This window comes from Hylaeus volcanicus, chromosome 1 (assembly GCF_026283585.1).
Source record: "Hylaeus volcanicus isolate JK05 chromosome 1, UHH_iyHylVolc1.0_haploid, whole genome shotgun sequence".
Taxonomy (NCBI): Eukaryota; Metazoa; Arthropoda; class Insecta; order Hymenoptera; family Colletidae; genus Hylaeus; species Hylaeus volcanicus.
This window is the reverse complement of record NC_071976.1, coordinates 7,458,278-7,474,643: the sequence shown is the minus strand read 5'-3', so window position 1 is coordinate 7,474,643 and position 16,366 is coordinate 7,458,278. Positions and strand designations below refer to the sequence as shown.

Below are 16,366 nucleotides of genomic sequence, written 5' to 3'. Positions count from 1 at the left end.
TGCAGCACCTATCAAAAATCGGCATGGACTTTCCGGACAACCCAATATTATTTTACAATATTAGTTTACAGCAAAAATGTACATTCAATGCGACAATTCTTTTTTCTTATGTATTTTGACCTGCTAAACTCGAAAATCCCAATGAAAAATTTTTCTATGGATAGGTTTTTTTTTATATGAATTTTTTAATTTTTTTCGACTTTTTTCTGAGATAACTTCACATTTTTTGCCATATCTCGAGTTAGAAACGTCCGATTGAGTCGCGCAAGATGCCATTCTAAAGGCAATCGAATTTCCAACAATTACTTTTAACATTATTTTTCAATCTGTTCAATAGTTTAAGTGTCACGAGCCAATATATATGAGAAACATTGATTTTTTCGGCTAAAATAGAACACGAATATTTCTTCCATCGCCATGGAAAAATAGAAATTGTCGAATTACGTCCAGTTTCTTATTGTTTACGTATAGATCGCACTTTTACGAAGAAAACAAGCTTTTGCTGAAGAAAATCTATGGATAAATACCGGAATTAGGAACAATTGAATAAAGGTACAAAAATTCCAATTTTGGTCTGTTTTCGTATTTTTCTCCTATTTACAGTGGGTGTAGAATGTATTCGTACACCGATCAATTTCCCAAAAAACTTTTCTGTGAAATTGTAGTTTCTTAACTTCTTTTTTTATAATCAATCATATTTTACATATTCTCGGAAGTCTCTAAGGTAGATATAGTCCAAACAACATTTACTGTTTAATATAATTTGTGAAATTAACAAAAAAATGCGAAAAGTGGGTAAAAGTATAGAAGCAATAAATATTTGTACGATTCTTATGACGAACCATTTACAGCAGAGTTTGTAACGTAAACACACTAGTTTACTGCTCCGTACGAATTAGAAAACATCAAATTTCCAGGAAAGTACTTTTAAAAATGGATCTAATAGAGAAATGGAAAAAGATCCCACTTCGAATAACTAACAGTTTAGTTAATTTAACGCTTAAAAAAGTTACAATAATGATAAAACCAAAAGGAAATCCCACGAAGGAAGTATTATATATTTGTAAATTAAAGTAATTTTTTTTTTAATGAAGTTTTAAAAATTAAACAGTTGTGCCAATACTTATTGCTTCGATATTTCTATCGATTAATTGTTTTTTTCTTGTTAATTTCGTAACTTACATAAATAGCTATTTTTTTTTGTAATCTATCTATTCTAGAGATTTCCGAAAATATTTAGAATGTCATTGTTTATAAAAAAAAGAAGTTAAGAAACTACAATTTTACATAGTTTCTTTTGGAAATTGATTGGTGTACGAATACTTTCTACACCCACTGTAGGGCGGTCTGAAAAAGGAGCATGTTTGTGAATTTTTTTTAGACAAACGAAAAGTATTCTGGTTATAAAGTTTTGGGTATTAAAATGAACGTTGCTCACTCCACGAGTAGCAATTTTTGTATTTAAAAATATTTCAATTTAACAAAGTTGTAGAGATGATGTTTTATTTGATATGATTCGTCAGAAAATCAATGCCGTCACCGCGATAAATGTAAAAAAAGTGACGCAACTTTTTTAATCTAAGATATTTTAGAGTACAAGAATTGCTACACGTGCACTAAGAAATGTTCTTTAAGATACCCTGAAATTTATTACGAGACAATTTTCCAAATATCCTTTTTTCGGACCTTGCTAAGTAGAATTTCCCCCCTTTCGGAGGATTTTATCGATTGAACGAACAACAGAAAAATATAGATTTTCATTAGCGAATGACTCATCTCAGCACGTGTTTTATCGTTTTACAGCATCGAACCTCGACCCTGTACAGGCGAAAGGTTGGTTTCCTTCGTTCAGATCACAGAATTGGGGGACATGGCGATATACCAATTTTAAAGTTGGCAAACTCTGACAGACAAACATCTCCCGGGAGTTGCCAGTACATATATCAAATTTTAAAGAAGTTAGATCCGATCGTAGTGGCTGGTGATACACAAACATAAAAAGGAAACGAGTTTTTCAATTTACACACTATAATCCTCCCGCGAAACATAGAAAGAAAATAACTATTTCTGTCCTCTACTAGATATAGATAATACTTTGATACGTGAACAGCAAAAATTACTCTGGATAGATTTTATTTTTATGTTAATTTGAATTCTATGAAAAAAGAAATTTGAAGCATCCTAAAATATTATAGCTTTCCTATATAGCTAATAATTTTAAAACTTATTAATATTTCCCTAACTGATTAATTATTCCGAAAATTTTCAATAAAATCCAAACAAACAAGGAAGTTATTATGGTTAACATAATTGTCTGATCGGAATTAGGCCAAACGCGACTCCCACTGTTACGCCATGTCAGCTTGCCCCTGACATTTAGGAGATTGTTCAAAGGAGAGCGAGTGAGAGAGGGCAAACATGCAAGTTTGCGCCAAAAGATGAGAGATAAAGGCAGCGGAGGAGCCACACAGAATGGTGGGGATAATTCTTCAGTGACCGTGAGCAGCCAATTGATTTTAGTCTGAATACACTCAGTTATCTACAATTGAATATTGCAACGAAACTTGTTGACCTGTTTTAACACTCTGTTGCATAATGTGCTCCGTTGGGAATAAACTCCCTTTCTAAATAAGGAACGAAGTATTCCTGTTATTTTAAACGTTCTGACTCTTAAATCTTAGATATCATAACTGTATTTAATTTTTGTTCATTTATACAGTTTCATAGTGTTCAGTGTATATACTCATAATCATAATAGGACAACAAATTTTATTTATAAGATTGTAAGATTGAGAATTTTAATGATAATTTGTTAGATTAGAGAGAGAAAGGAGAGAAAGAAGAATGCATGGATTAAACAGATTAGCAATGCTTATTTGCGCTGGAAAGTCACGGATAACGAAGTACTATCATTTTTAAATCTAATTGTTTAAAGTTCATATTGCTATAATTTTGTATAATTAATCTATACACAATTATTGAAGCAACGTGAGTATGTATATAAGAATAGAACAATATTTAAGTCTTCATCATTCTTTATCATTCTTTATACATATTATTGTTGTCCTATATACGTTACTTCAAGTCTTAATGCTGATCAATTTTTGTTATAGTAGATTAGAAAATTTCAAGTAATTTATCAATCGGGTTTTGTCATCTAACAGAGAAAACTAAATTCGATTATCGGCTGTAGATAAATGTAGGTAGCGTTTTTCGTTTAAATGGTCGATATCATGCTCCCGAGCAACGGCGTCAAAAGCTAAAAAGCGTGCAAAGATATATTTCCCAGACGGTATCAAAGTCAGGTGACATTTCTCGGTTATCTTGACACGTATGCTCCATCTTTATGACTTCGGGTGTTTATGAAGCCAGGAATAATCAGACACTCGATTCGTAGACTAGAACGTAGTTCTTACATATTGTAATACTTACCCTGCGCTGCTATTTGTGCCTGGTGCTGAGCCGCGGTTCTCTGCAACATAAAAAAAATATACATTAATCCAAATTCTCCAGAATAACATTAACAATGGGAATAAAAATAAAATTGAAGAAAAGCAGTCGTCACAAGTGATAAGAAAGAATTTAGTTAATCGCAATGGAGTTGTGTATCGCATAAAAAAAGAAAAAAGTGAATGTGTTTGCTGGGAGAGTTTTTAAATGTTTCGTTGTATATTAAATTAACAAACTTTATGTACATTTTGTAAAATGAAGCGTATCCCGGAGGACTCGAGACTCTTCGAATCCAAGGAACGGCTCCTCGGTTTGGCCCCGAAGTAGTCGTCCTTCTTTCCACTCTTTATCCATCGAAAATACGAGGACATGTTGCACTTTTATCTTGTAACACGATTCCACGATGATATTCAGTCACATTACTTTACGTTTAGTGGCACGAGAACGTTCACTACACTCCTTGTGGATTGTTTTAACACTCCAGTCGAGATCTCCTTAAGTGTTTCAGAATTGTAATGAACCAGTGCTGTACGAATAAAATTACCACTTGGTAACGTCAATTGATACCTATCAGGGGAGCAAATTGAGTGTATTGTTCTTCTAAAGATTTTTACGTACAATTAAATAGGGAAAAATGATGCAGGTATGGTTTAACAATGTCATAGAGAAAGAAAGAAATATTTCAATAACATCTAAATGTTGCTAGTAGTTAAGAGACTCTAGAATTAAAAACAAAAATTCTGTGACCACTGCTCAAATTATTTACGCAATTATTTCCTCTCACCACTGTGGATAACGATCTTCCGATATAAAATTAATCAGGAAAAAATGACGCACGTATGGTTTAACAATAATATAAGAAAGACTTAATATTTCGATAACGATTAAATGTTACTAACAACATCAGCTGGTAGTTGAGAGACTTTAAAACTTCAAAAGAAACTCCGTGACCGCGATACCACGGGCAACGCTGTGTACTCGATGTGATAACAACCGCACATTAAAATACAGTGGTCTCACATTTGCGTTTCGAGCTATTTACCGCGATAATGTTTTCTTTTTATTTTATTTTATTTTATTTTATATGTCAATACACGTTTTGTAAAAGCACTGAGAATATTCCGTATACGCGAATTAATCGCGAGATTTTATTGCGTTTATTTTAATCAAATTTGTCTGTAATATAATGGAGTCCCCGCTGTACACACTTAGTCATTAGGCTGACACGGTACGATAAAAATGCGGTTAAAATGACACCGTTGAAGGTGGAGCCATCATGAAAGGTAAATAAACAGTTGAACGAAACGTCGCCCAGCCCATGTGCAGCACATGTTTGACGCAAATACCATTACAACATCGAATGGCTCATTACAATATTATTATCATTGTTGCTGAATACGACGTGACGTAAAGAGGCAAACGAAATTTTTAAATCGTCCACAGATTTCCAGCGGATGTTTCTTTCATATGCAACGAATAAATTGTAGCAGGTATATATTTGTAGCAGGTAACGTCACGAATTGTTTGTTACTAATGACTCCTCTTGTATGTAAAGGACTTTGCAAAAGGATCCTTGGGATTTTATTTTTTAATGAACAATTCACGAATAACGAATACAGAGTTGATCATTTTTTTATTCGGTCTTCGGTATTTTTGAATAAACAAAATCCTGTGCAATGTTTGCAGATTGGTAGCACAATATTAAAGAGACTGTAACAGAGTAATTCAAATACATTGTCAATATACTTCTGAACGTTCCAACTTCGTCTTCGTTTTTTTTTTCTTTTTTAATGTTTTATTCAGTAGCAAATTGTTTATAATATAAGATTTCTATCCGATCAATTTACTAAAATTTCAAACATTTTTATCTAGATAAGAACTTTGCCATTTGGATTTTGCTTTTTAATAACAAAAAACATCAGGCAGCATAACAACATCGTCGTTCGTGTTCAATCATGTGCGTTTTCATTTGAAATAAAAAAAACTTTGACGTATTTCATACGTTCAATGTGTTTAATGAAAAATAAAATTCTGAAGTCCCTTTGGGAAAACCCTTTGTTTCATTTCGTAGAAATGAATTCAGGGGGGAATATAAGAAAATGCTGAAAGAGTAAATTTTCTCAGGTTTGATTAAAAAGTGAGAGAATTTCGCATAAGTGAATAATTTTCTTTTGATTATTTCTAAAAGTCCAAGTATCAGGAAAAGTATTTTGTACATTTTTGTAACAACAAGATGAAAGAGTACATTCTTTCAGGTTTTATTAAAAAGTAAAAGGACTTTGTAAAAGAAGTGAAATAATTATCTTTCAATTATTAAAGGGTACGTTCTTCCAGGTTTTATTTGAGACAATTTTGCATACAAAGTGAACAATTTTCTTTTGACTATTTAGCGTGCTTAATAAGCCACGTGCCAGAAAAAAAATGTTTCATTTGCCCACTTTTATAACATCGATTGTATGTCCGATAGACGTTCATGCAAGGAGCATTAATTGACTATTCCAGTTTCTTGACAAAAACATATGAATCTTTTTACATTGCTAATGGTACAACGCCAGTACTGTGACGCGAGGTCACGCTATTAAACAGTAACCGATAATGAGAACCGATAAACGTATTCCGCGTAATAGTTTCGAGATATTTTTACCATCAATTTTTACTTCACCCTGCTTTAGTCTCTGTTTCTCATTACTTCTAAATTGTTAAAATAAAATATACATAATGAAACATGCTGGTGTCTGTTTTTCGGTTGTTCCTTTCCTATATTTTTGAAACAAATTACGACAAAAATTATAGTTTTACTGTTTCGACTGTATTATTGAAATTAATACAATAATTTTATATCTAGTTAAAATTACAGTTCACTTGTAGTCTAGACTTTGGACTATTTTGTTAAACGGTGGTACACTTTATAAACTGTAGCTGATTTAACAATGAATCATTGTCAATGATAAGACACGTGGATTTTCATTTAAATTGTAAAATAACAATCGACTCGTGGCTTTTATTCGATTAAAAGATTGAATGTGTTCTTGCTGTTTGCGAAACACTTCATCCTATAATTCAAATTCAAATTTTTATTTCTCGAACGATCTTTAAATTGTCATACGAAATTTGTATTTATGTAAAAATTGTACGTGAATACGTGGAGGTTTTTTTTTTTGCATCCAAAGTGTAACACAATTCCTTTCAGAACGACGTCAGGGGATCATAGTTCACCGTACTTAACATTCTTTTTTTGTTGTAAATACGATTCAACAAATTGAAGCTTCGAAAGGTGCAATATTTTCTGGGACAGTCCGATGTTAAAAATAAGATGAAGAGGTAAAATTGTCGTGTTAAATTGCGAGCTTTTGTGCACTGTACGATAGAAAGGTATAATGAAAAATATTGTTAAAACTGTAATTTATAAATAATGTAACATGAATTGAAACTGTAATTATAAATTTTAAGGTTTTATGCATCATCTAACTAAAAGGCGTGTTGGAAAGCAGTGTAAAAACTGTCATTTGTAAATAATATAAATAGAATATACAACCGTGATTTTAAATCGTAAGCTTTTATCCATCGCTTGATCAAAAGGTATAATGGAAAATAGTGAATATGGAGTAACAAGGAAATTATCGACAACCACCGATTGAATATTGCTGTGTTAGAGTTATGACCCTTCCACCTCATTCGTCTAGAACAATGATCGTGACTTACACAGGTTCATGCTTCCATAAAACATTAACAGAAAAAAAACAACGCATGACACAGTTTGCTTCTAAAAAGGTGAAACTGGGTCGCCAAAAAGAGGGGCTGCCAAAATGACTAGAGACAATACCGAGAATTCGATACCAAAATAACGATTACAAAAGATTGAACACTTTACGCATACAGTATGCGTTTCTATACGTTTGGAAGAAATATTTTTATTTTACGAGATTCGAGATAATGCTTGTGAAATAGGGTCAAATATTAACGAAGATATTGGTGTATATTATTTATATTTTTGATATTACTTTTACGTCTTCTACGATAAATATAATCTGTACGAAAAGTTGTATAGTAATTAGATTTTGGTAAATGTAAATATATGTTATATTATATAAACGAGAAAACACAAATGTTTCCGTTACTGCATTTCTAAACAAATTTTCTTTTGTTTCGTTAATTATTTCCTTAAAATGAAATAATATTAGAGCGATATATGGATAAGTATTCTTACGATATATTCATCTGTGTTCACTTATACAGATTAATATCTATCGAGGGAGACGTAACACTTTATCTATCGAGAGTCTATTTATAAGGTTTTTAATTCCAGTATCTACCTACGGAAACCTATTGACTGTTGTTTGTCACCCACCTACAATGCACAATTTAAGAAAATATACAAGATTTTATACCTAGCGAATCGAGTTAATCCACGCGTGCTGGACTTCTTTTTAAAATTACTCAATTAATAACCATTCTTTTGTAATCATTTTTGGTAACAATTATTAAAATAAAATTAAGGCTAATTATTAACTCTTCGAAAAACACGATTTAAAATTAAAGTAAAACTCAAGCTGCTTTGAAAAACAGTATTAACAATTTATTAATGCGTTTTCACTTGTATAAATTATTATTTTCACTTATTTAGCATTGGTTCGATACACTGTCAACTGAACACAAAATTTCAACTCGAATATTGATGCTAAACAAAAGGTGAGACTGTTTCTAAACTACCTAATCCCAAAGAGTTAACAACTACATGCATTGCCCAGTAGCTCAACTATTAAAAATAATAGTTCCGATAATTCCAGTGATAAAAATAATGAATAAAATATGTCAGCTCGAACATTGATGCTAAACAAACGTTTCAAACCTACCTAACACCAAAGAGTCGACAGCTACGAGCGTTGTCCTCTAATTCTGCTATTAAAAATAACCATTCTGGTAGTTCTAGTGTTCAAAGCAACATCAAAACGTATATATAATCCACAAATATTCTCTACCATGACCAACTATCAAAATTTGCATAACGTAGACAAAGAAGAGAAAAATCTAGAAGATATAAGATAACCAATAAAAACACGCATATTTGTAAGATCTTTGAGTATTACGTAGTAAGCTGGTGTCGCTAGCGAAGGTGAAAGAAGAGAGCTAAGAAGGGTACCACGAAATGCTAGCTTTCAATTTAGAAGAACCGAACAATAGAGCAGCTTCGTCGATGAACTCGAGACATACTCTGTGACCGCAACACCCCATTCAGCGTCTTTTATACAGCGGTTGAAAAAAACCGCAACACGCGGTGAACTCTTTTTTTTTTTTTTATTCATAACGATGGGTAAATGTATGCACAGATAGATAAAAATTACTCTTCAAACGAAACCGATACCTCTGCAAATTTAACTTGCACATATCTTTAAACTCTGCACTGCGCACAATTTGTAACTAGACCGCGGATGTTCGTGCATTTATGACAAAAAATATAAGAAAATCTTAGAGGATGCGCACGAATGCAAAGATGAACAAAATATCAGTCAGACATACTTTCACTTGTATTTCAATTTCTTTTTCTGTTTTTGTAAAAATTTACATAAGCATCCGCAAGCTATTTATAAACACTAAAGGCTATAGCGTCGCAACAGAGGCGACATTTTTGTTGTTTTTTTTTAAACAATGATACACTTCATGGACTAGAGGTGATCAAACAATAACGATGGGTAAATGTATGCACAGATAGATAAAAATTACTCTTCAAACAAAATGCTACCGATACCTCTGCAAATTTGACTTGCGAATACCTTTATACTTCACTGTACAAATTTATAACATCAAAGGCTACAATGTCCTACAAGAGGCAACATTTCCTCCTAGGAGTTTTCGAAAATACGTTATAAGACATTTCAAAAGAATTTAAGACAAGTACTCGTAATGGAATTTCACGTGAAAGTTTTCAGAAAATCGATGAATACATTTTTGCTATTTGAGTTGAAGGAAGACAATTGAAAAAGAAGAGAAATTTCCATGTTATACTTAAGAAAACATTGTCTTCGAAATATATTTTTAAAAATGTACGATAAAAATTCCAAACTTAGATTGCTTTTAGATCTTCAGCTTTGAAGTAAAGTAGCCAAGAGTTACAATGGATCGAATCAGAGGGGACACTTTTCTTGCGAAAAGTTTCCAAAAACGTGTTATCAAGTATCTCAAAAACGAGAACTCGTAGTGAGATTTAACGTGGAAGTTTTCAGAAAATCGATGAATATATTGTTTGCTTTGTGGTCAGAGAAAAATGGGTGAAAAAGAAGACGAAGGTGCATAAAGGAGATAATCTCGCACCAGAGGCGACACTTTTGGCGAGGAAAGTTCGTAAAAATTGTGATATCAGGCATCTCATACTTCAAACTTGAAACTATTGCTCGTGACATGCTTTATCAGTGCGAAAGTTTTGAGAAAATTGACGAACATATTCTTTGTTTCTGATGTCGAGCTGAATCAGGTGAAAAAGAATACGAAGCTGCACAGGTGAAGGTTAAATGCTTCCAACGCGTTCTCTCAAACGTCTAGAATTACAAATTTAAAACACACGTTCGTTATTAAATTTATTAACACGGTATGATTGAAATGTTAAATGTTGAAATGTTAGTAATGAGTTGAAATGTTTTTTACGCCTTCTAGTTGAGGTGAGCGGGTAAAAAAAGGGCCGTAGCTGCGTAGTACTGCAATCTCAATCGCTTTTTGTTACCGAATATTCAAACGTAACTGTTCCATCATAAATCTCGATATCACTAATAATTTCATAAATATCCAAGCTCGATTCTGTCATCACTTTTGATAAATACGACTTAGTGAATTACTTCTACTTGTTGATCCGAAGGAAAGGTATTCAACCTTGCTCTATGTTAAATACATAATACCGAGTAAATAACTATCATTGTCTTATTGATATCTTGGAACAAAACAAGTTTCAGAAAATATATTAGTACTACAATATCAATGGTGGTTTATCTTCGTTAATCTGTTAGGTCTGATTATCTACCTGTAAATTTTCATACATGCTTCAACTTTTATTATCGTAGGTAATGTGTCATGAATAATTTCTGCATTTAATTTTAGTGATTCGTTACGAATATGATATATTACATAGAGTATATAAATTAAAATAATGAAAATAATAGAAATACAACGTAATAAAAGAAAAATTATATAAATGGTTTGTATTGTATGGATCGTATTTGTATTTATGTTTTATTAAAATCGAAAATCCCAAAAGCGCTTTTTAGGAAATTCTTTAGTTACATCCTAATACACATACGATTAAACAGAACTGAATTAAACCGAGTAAAATTGTACTGTTCAGATTAGAGTTTCTTTCAGGTTTGTTTAGTTCAGATATGCCTGAGGAGTGCTCACAAGAAGAGAAACAAAATATGTATAACAAATATTCCACTCATTTATATTTCTTCTTAGGAATTTTTTTATCTGGAAGAAATAAACAAGAAAGGAATAGCCAGGAATCTTTACCCAATTTTGTAGATGTAGTTTGAAATAATCAACAAACAAAGAAATTTATCCTCAGCAGCATTAGTTTACGAATATCGCGTCAGGAACAATATCCTTTTATTATTGTTTTAATTGAAAAGAGTTTACCAACATCTACGACTTAACCCTGGAATGGAAAGATTGAGTCAATTTTACTCCTTGCATCACCTTTCGTTACTTCTTTACACTTTATACAAGATTTATATTTAAAACTTATTCTTATTCTTATTTTTAACCATGTTGGTTCCTTATTCCTTGATACTTGATGTACTAATGAAAAACAAAAGGTAAAAAATTTGGTATTTTGAAAAAGAGTAAAAATTACTCCATCTTTCCATTAAAAGACTAAACAGTGACATTTCCGTTCTAGGGTTAAGGATCATTGGGTTTATTAAAAGTAACCTGAGTAATGCCAAGTGAACGTCGTTCAAAGAAATTGATTTATTCTGAGCAACATTATTCTACAAACAGAACGAGAATGGAGTCAGGATAGAATATCCATCGACTATATTTTGAAAAGAAAAGCTTAAAGTATTTACGTCTTAAAGAGCAGTAGTTTCGGTAGAGATAGACTCAGTGATGCTGGAATAACGTTGTCTATATAATAATATTCTTTGACTATCTCTTGGAACATCAAGACACTACTATTTATGATTTAATGGTAAATTGTGTTAAAATTAACCCGAGTAACGCTAGGAGAGCGTAGTTGCGTCTTAACGTAAACAAATTAATTGATTTATTCTACAAATACCACGAGGATAAGGTCAGGAACAATGCCCTTTTACTATCTTTTAGAACGAAAAGCGTTAAAAGTGGTTACGACTTAAAGAGCTCTAATTTAAGTAGAGATAGAGTAGACAGAGTAGTGCCGGAAAAACGTCGTTTACGTTGTAACGTAAACAAATGAATTGATTCATTCTACAAATACCACAAATATAAAGTCAATAAGAATACCCTACTAGTATCTTTTAAAAGGTAAATCGTCAAAACATTACTATTTACTATTTAAAGATTGATTCTACTAAAAGTAGCCTGGACAACTGTTAGGAAGAGCGTCGTTTACGTTTCACCATCACAAACACACTCGTCACTTTCGGCGGAACGTTGGATTAATCCTTATGAGCTGAACGGGACTAATTAATTCCAAGCACACGTGATTCGGCGAGGAAAGATGCGCGCGCTTTCCTAGCACCTTCAGCGTTGCAAGTTCCGCGACTCACTGAGCGAAAAACGCGCCTTTGAATCTGTCTTTGCTCTGCTTCACAGTCGCACGTACACGCACGCGAAACCACCGGTTTACATGCGAACACGCACACACACACACCCATCCATACGCGACTTCTCCCACCGAAATCTGAACGTCATAGTATTTCCCAGGTAGTTAAACCACCTGCTCAACGAACTCTATTTACATAGCCAGCCGAGTCACGGGCGATGAAAAATTATAATCGCGTAAAGTCGACCATCGACTTTGGTTCTGATGTAACCAGGATGTCGAGGCGACCGAGCCTATCTTCATCGGATCGCGATAACCCGACAGAGAAAGCCAATGTTTAACGTAGGCCACTATACCCAGTCTAACGCAAACATGTTTATTGCAACGAGGACATACTTTACGTTTCGCTTATATTACGCTTTATAAACGTTGGAGTTCAAGATTACGGTGAATTAACATGGGAATTGGTGAATGCATTCTACTTTAAACGACAAAAAAAACAAGCTTCATTGAGTATTAAGAACAGAAAAATTACATGTACGATAATAAATGGATTAGGTCTGAGCTAGGTCTAACAAATAATTATTACACAGCGGTACTGAAATCATGAATTTCAATCATGGTAAAACTTCTGTGGATGGCTCGATTGTAGAAGACAAAACCTCAAGTTCCCATTGGAATAAATTATAAATAATAACTTCAATTTCTTTTATTTTCCTAATCTTTGGTGCCAGTCCCTACAGTCATTAATCTAATTCTAAGTATTAGGTTGTCCGAAAAGTTTCTTTCGTGAGTTGCATTCAATTATTTTCTGTGCCAGTGTTTCTATAAATAGACAATCTAATTTCTTAGACATTGATGCTGTAACAGTAACGAAGCGAAATGAATCGTACACAATTCAATAATGTAACATAAAACATAAAATATTGTGTATATATTAATTATTGATAAAACGAAAGAAACTTTCGGAACAACCTAATATAAGACACAAGTTTTAACACAGGCGATTCTAGACAAAATGTACCTGACTAACATTTAAAATCGACATATCAGTATAATATTTTTCTCCATTTCTCAAGTGTAACAAAAAAAATACCTGGTCTTCTTCGTCATGACTTCTAACAATTTGATCAAAGACAGCAATCGGTCTGTTATTCGAGTACCCGTTTAATCTCGTGTTAACGAAGGCTGAACGTTGCACAGCGTGGAAACTACTTACCGGATCGGACTAATTATTCGTTCAAAGTTTTTACGAGATAAAGAAGCAGTATCCCAGAAAGGATAACCGACGACGAGAAACATCTGGAACGGCGAGGCGTTCAATTTACACTTGCGAAGCGTGAACTGGTAACGAATTTAACGAAAACGATATCGCACGGTTACACTGAATTCTGACCGTCGCGGAGTTGTCATAAAATAATGAATGCAGAATTACGCGAAATTGGCCGGTGGAGAGAACCGGGGAGGGTAAATTTCATACAGTGGAACGAAATTACCCACGGTGTTACGATCGGAACGAGGAGGCAAACAGGTTTCAGTGCTAACGAGTCGCACGGCATACGGGAAGAAACGTTTAAAACACCGGAGACAATTTCGCTGAAATATGTCTCAGAAAACGTCATTCCAGAGTCTCGGGCGTGTATGCGAAAAAAGTTGCATTCGAATTAAATATATTATGAGAATTGTGTATATGTATTATACAAAAAATTATTAAGTATTTAAAGAAATATCGAATGAAGTCATTCGAGGATAAAGTTTACTGAAACGATCTGCGGTTTCGGTCATCGTTCGGGATAAAAAATATTTTGGTGGAGAAGATACACCTATGTGAAAGATGCAAATCTTGAAATGATTCCAACATACAAATATATTGCATTTATATTGAACGTATGTTAGCTTCTGTCTTATTTTATACCTCAAGCAGCTTTTAAAAAAATATGGAAATTTAGTATACTGATATCTGTACACTGACATTGATGTCATTCAATATTTGAGACATTATATGTATGGATATATGAATGTATGTATGAATGCGCATACTGTATGTTAACGTCTTTTTTAATTCGTATCCCAACAGTGGTATATCAAACAATTTAGAAATTTGGTATACTTCTTTGGTCAATGTATATATTGACGTCTGGTTTACTTCATATCTCAGGGACTGTTCACCAAAAGATCTTGACATTTAATATGACTTTCATGTGTAGAACTTTTATACAATTGAATTTTTGAACAAATTTCGTGAAACTTTAAAGAAGCTACTTTCTTAATAAGTGCATTTATATACATATTACTTGAGAAATTAATTAAAAAAATACTAAGGTCTTGGTTTTGTTTTTTGAATGATTGATTGTAACAGTCACGTGTAACGAACTTGTTGAAATTTAACTACGAGTAAAGTGTAATCAGAACTCTACACGTGAACAATCGACTTGTACAAAAATGCACAATATGTATCAAACGAACACAAAACTCTAAGTATAAATATTTAATTATCTAGAAGCACAGTACTGTATCACGTTCACAAAGAGTACGACAAAATTGATTATAAAAAATCTAGTTGGACACGATAAACTGAAACGTCTTATTTTCCCAGCACAGATTAATTTGAAATAAAACGTAACATTATGTACAATATATTGAATGACATCGATATATAAACTCTTACAGCAGGGCCGGCGCAAGGCAGGTTCAGCGCGTTCGCCGGAACCCGGTCCCGCGTTTTAAAAGGCCCCGCGTTTTAAAAGGCCCCGCGGTCTACGAAAATTACTGAATCAAAAGGTACCGATTTTGATTAACTTTTTACAGATTGATGATACCATTAACAAATGGAAGCAATTTCTGCTGAGATGCAAGACATTTTTTTAGTAGCGATGATTAAATTGAAAGGAGTAACAAAAATCATCAAAATATTATTATTTAATATTCATCTTATAAAAAATATATAGCATTTGTAAATAAATAATTCCTCGTTGTAAAATTGAAGTGTAGGATTTGAATGTGAATTCAGGCCCCGCAAAGGGTCACGCCGCACAGTGGGACGACACTGTATAAATGTTGGACATTGAGGCAAAAAATAAACATAGAAATTTTAAAACCTAAATACATTTTAATGAATCTTTAAACCTTTGACAATTATGTTTCATAGTATTATTACGTTTCGCTTCACTATTTACCTCGTGACATCTGAAATTGGTTACGTTGATCTATTTATCTTTTCTTTAATTTACATTGTAATTCTTCTATTATATGACTTTACCAAAAGAATGTGTGCAATATCTAATGTTGGGATTGTAATAATTCTAAAATAAACAGAAAGATGATTTTAAATGTACAACAGAACTTTGTTATCATACAACCCAATAAATACCCCGTAAAAATTCATTTATTATTTCAAACCGCAAACCTTGGAATTATTGGAGGACCGAGCGGGGTAGGGAAGATTTTTTAAGAATTAACTTCGATTCGAGCGTCGTCGATAATTCGAGTGGTAAACACGATCGTTCGAAAACCTCCCAAGATCCGAAGACCGAAGGTTCGCCGAGAAAGCATTCGAGTCCGCGGCGAAACTTATTAAAATAATCAGGAACGGGGCGCGAGTTAGTGACATCAATATTTGAACAGATGCAATTTACGGCTTTATTGCGAGAACCGCCGCTGTTCAACCAACAGCACCATTTCCTTTGATATTAAACTGCGTTTCGCAAGACGCTAACAACGCACGCGAAACGTATAAAACGACGAACGGTTTATTTCGTAGTAATCGTCGTAATAACGGACAAAACTGGAGTTTGTTGCACAAAATGTATGCACGCCGACAAGGTTTTCTAGTTTTCTAGTCAGCCGAATTGTGCGGAGAAAAGACGGAGACGTATAATCGTCGACGTCAAAACATGTGTTCTCTGCTTTCAAAGATCATCCTTTTGTTCGCGGAGATACCATTGTTAGGGACGGACCAGCAGCGGTTGTTCGTTTTTAAAAGTCACGCTCTGCCGAGAGCTGAAACGTTGGAATGAAGAACACCGCGTAATTTTGAGTACTACGCTTCGAACACGAGCCAATGGTGCCACCGAATCTCAAACTAAGCTTTTAGTTTAAAAAAAACCTGAGTAAGAAACATATCTTAATATTCAAAAGAAAAAGAGAGAGAGAGAGAGAGAGAGAGAGAGAGAGAGAGAGAGAGAGAGA

General features: G+C 33.3%; 1 protein-coding gene across 1 annotated transcript in view; it reads right to left on the bottom strand.

Annotated features, from left to right (window-relative positions):
* The window catches only part of LOC128874567 (dentin sialophosphoprotein), a 193,013-nt gene that overhangs the window by 107,066 nt on the left and 69,581 nt on the right, over positions 1-16,366 (bottom strand). Inside the window, exon 7 of the mRNA XM_054119408.1 lies at positions 3,433-3,472. Within this exon, the coding sequence (XP_053975383.1) occupies positions 3,433-3,472 (40 nt within the window). The remainder of the gene's footprint in view (positions 1-3,432; positions 3,473-16,366) is intronic.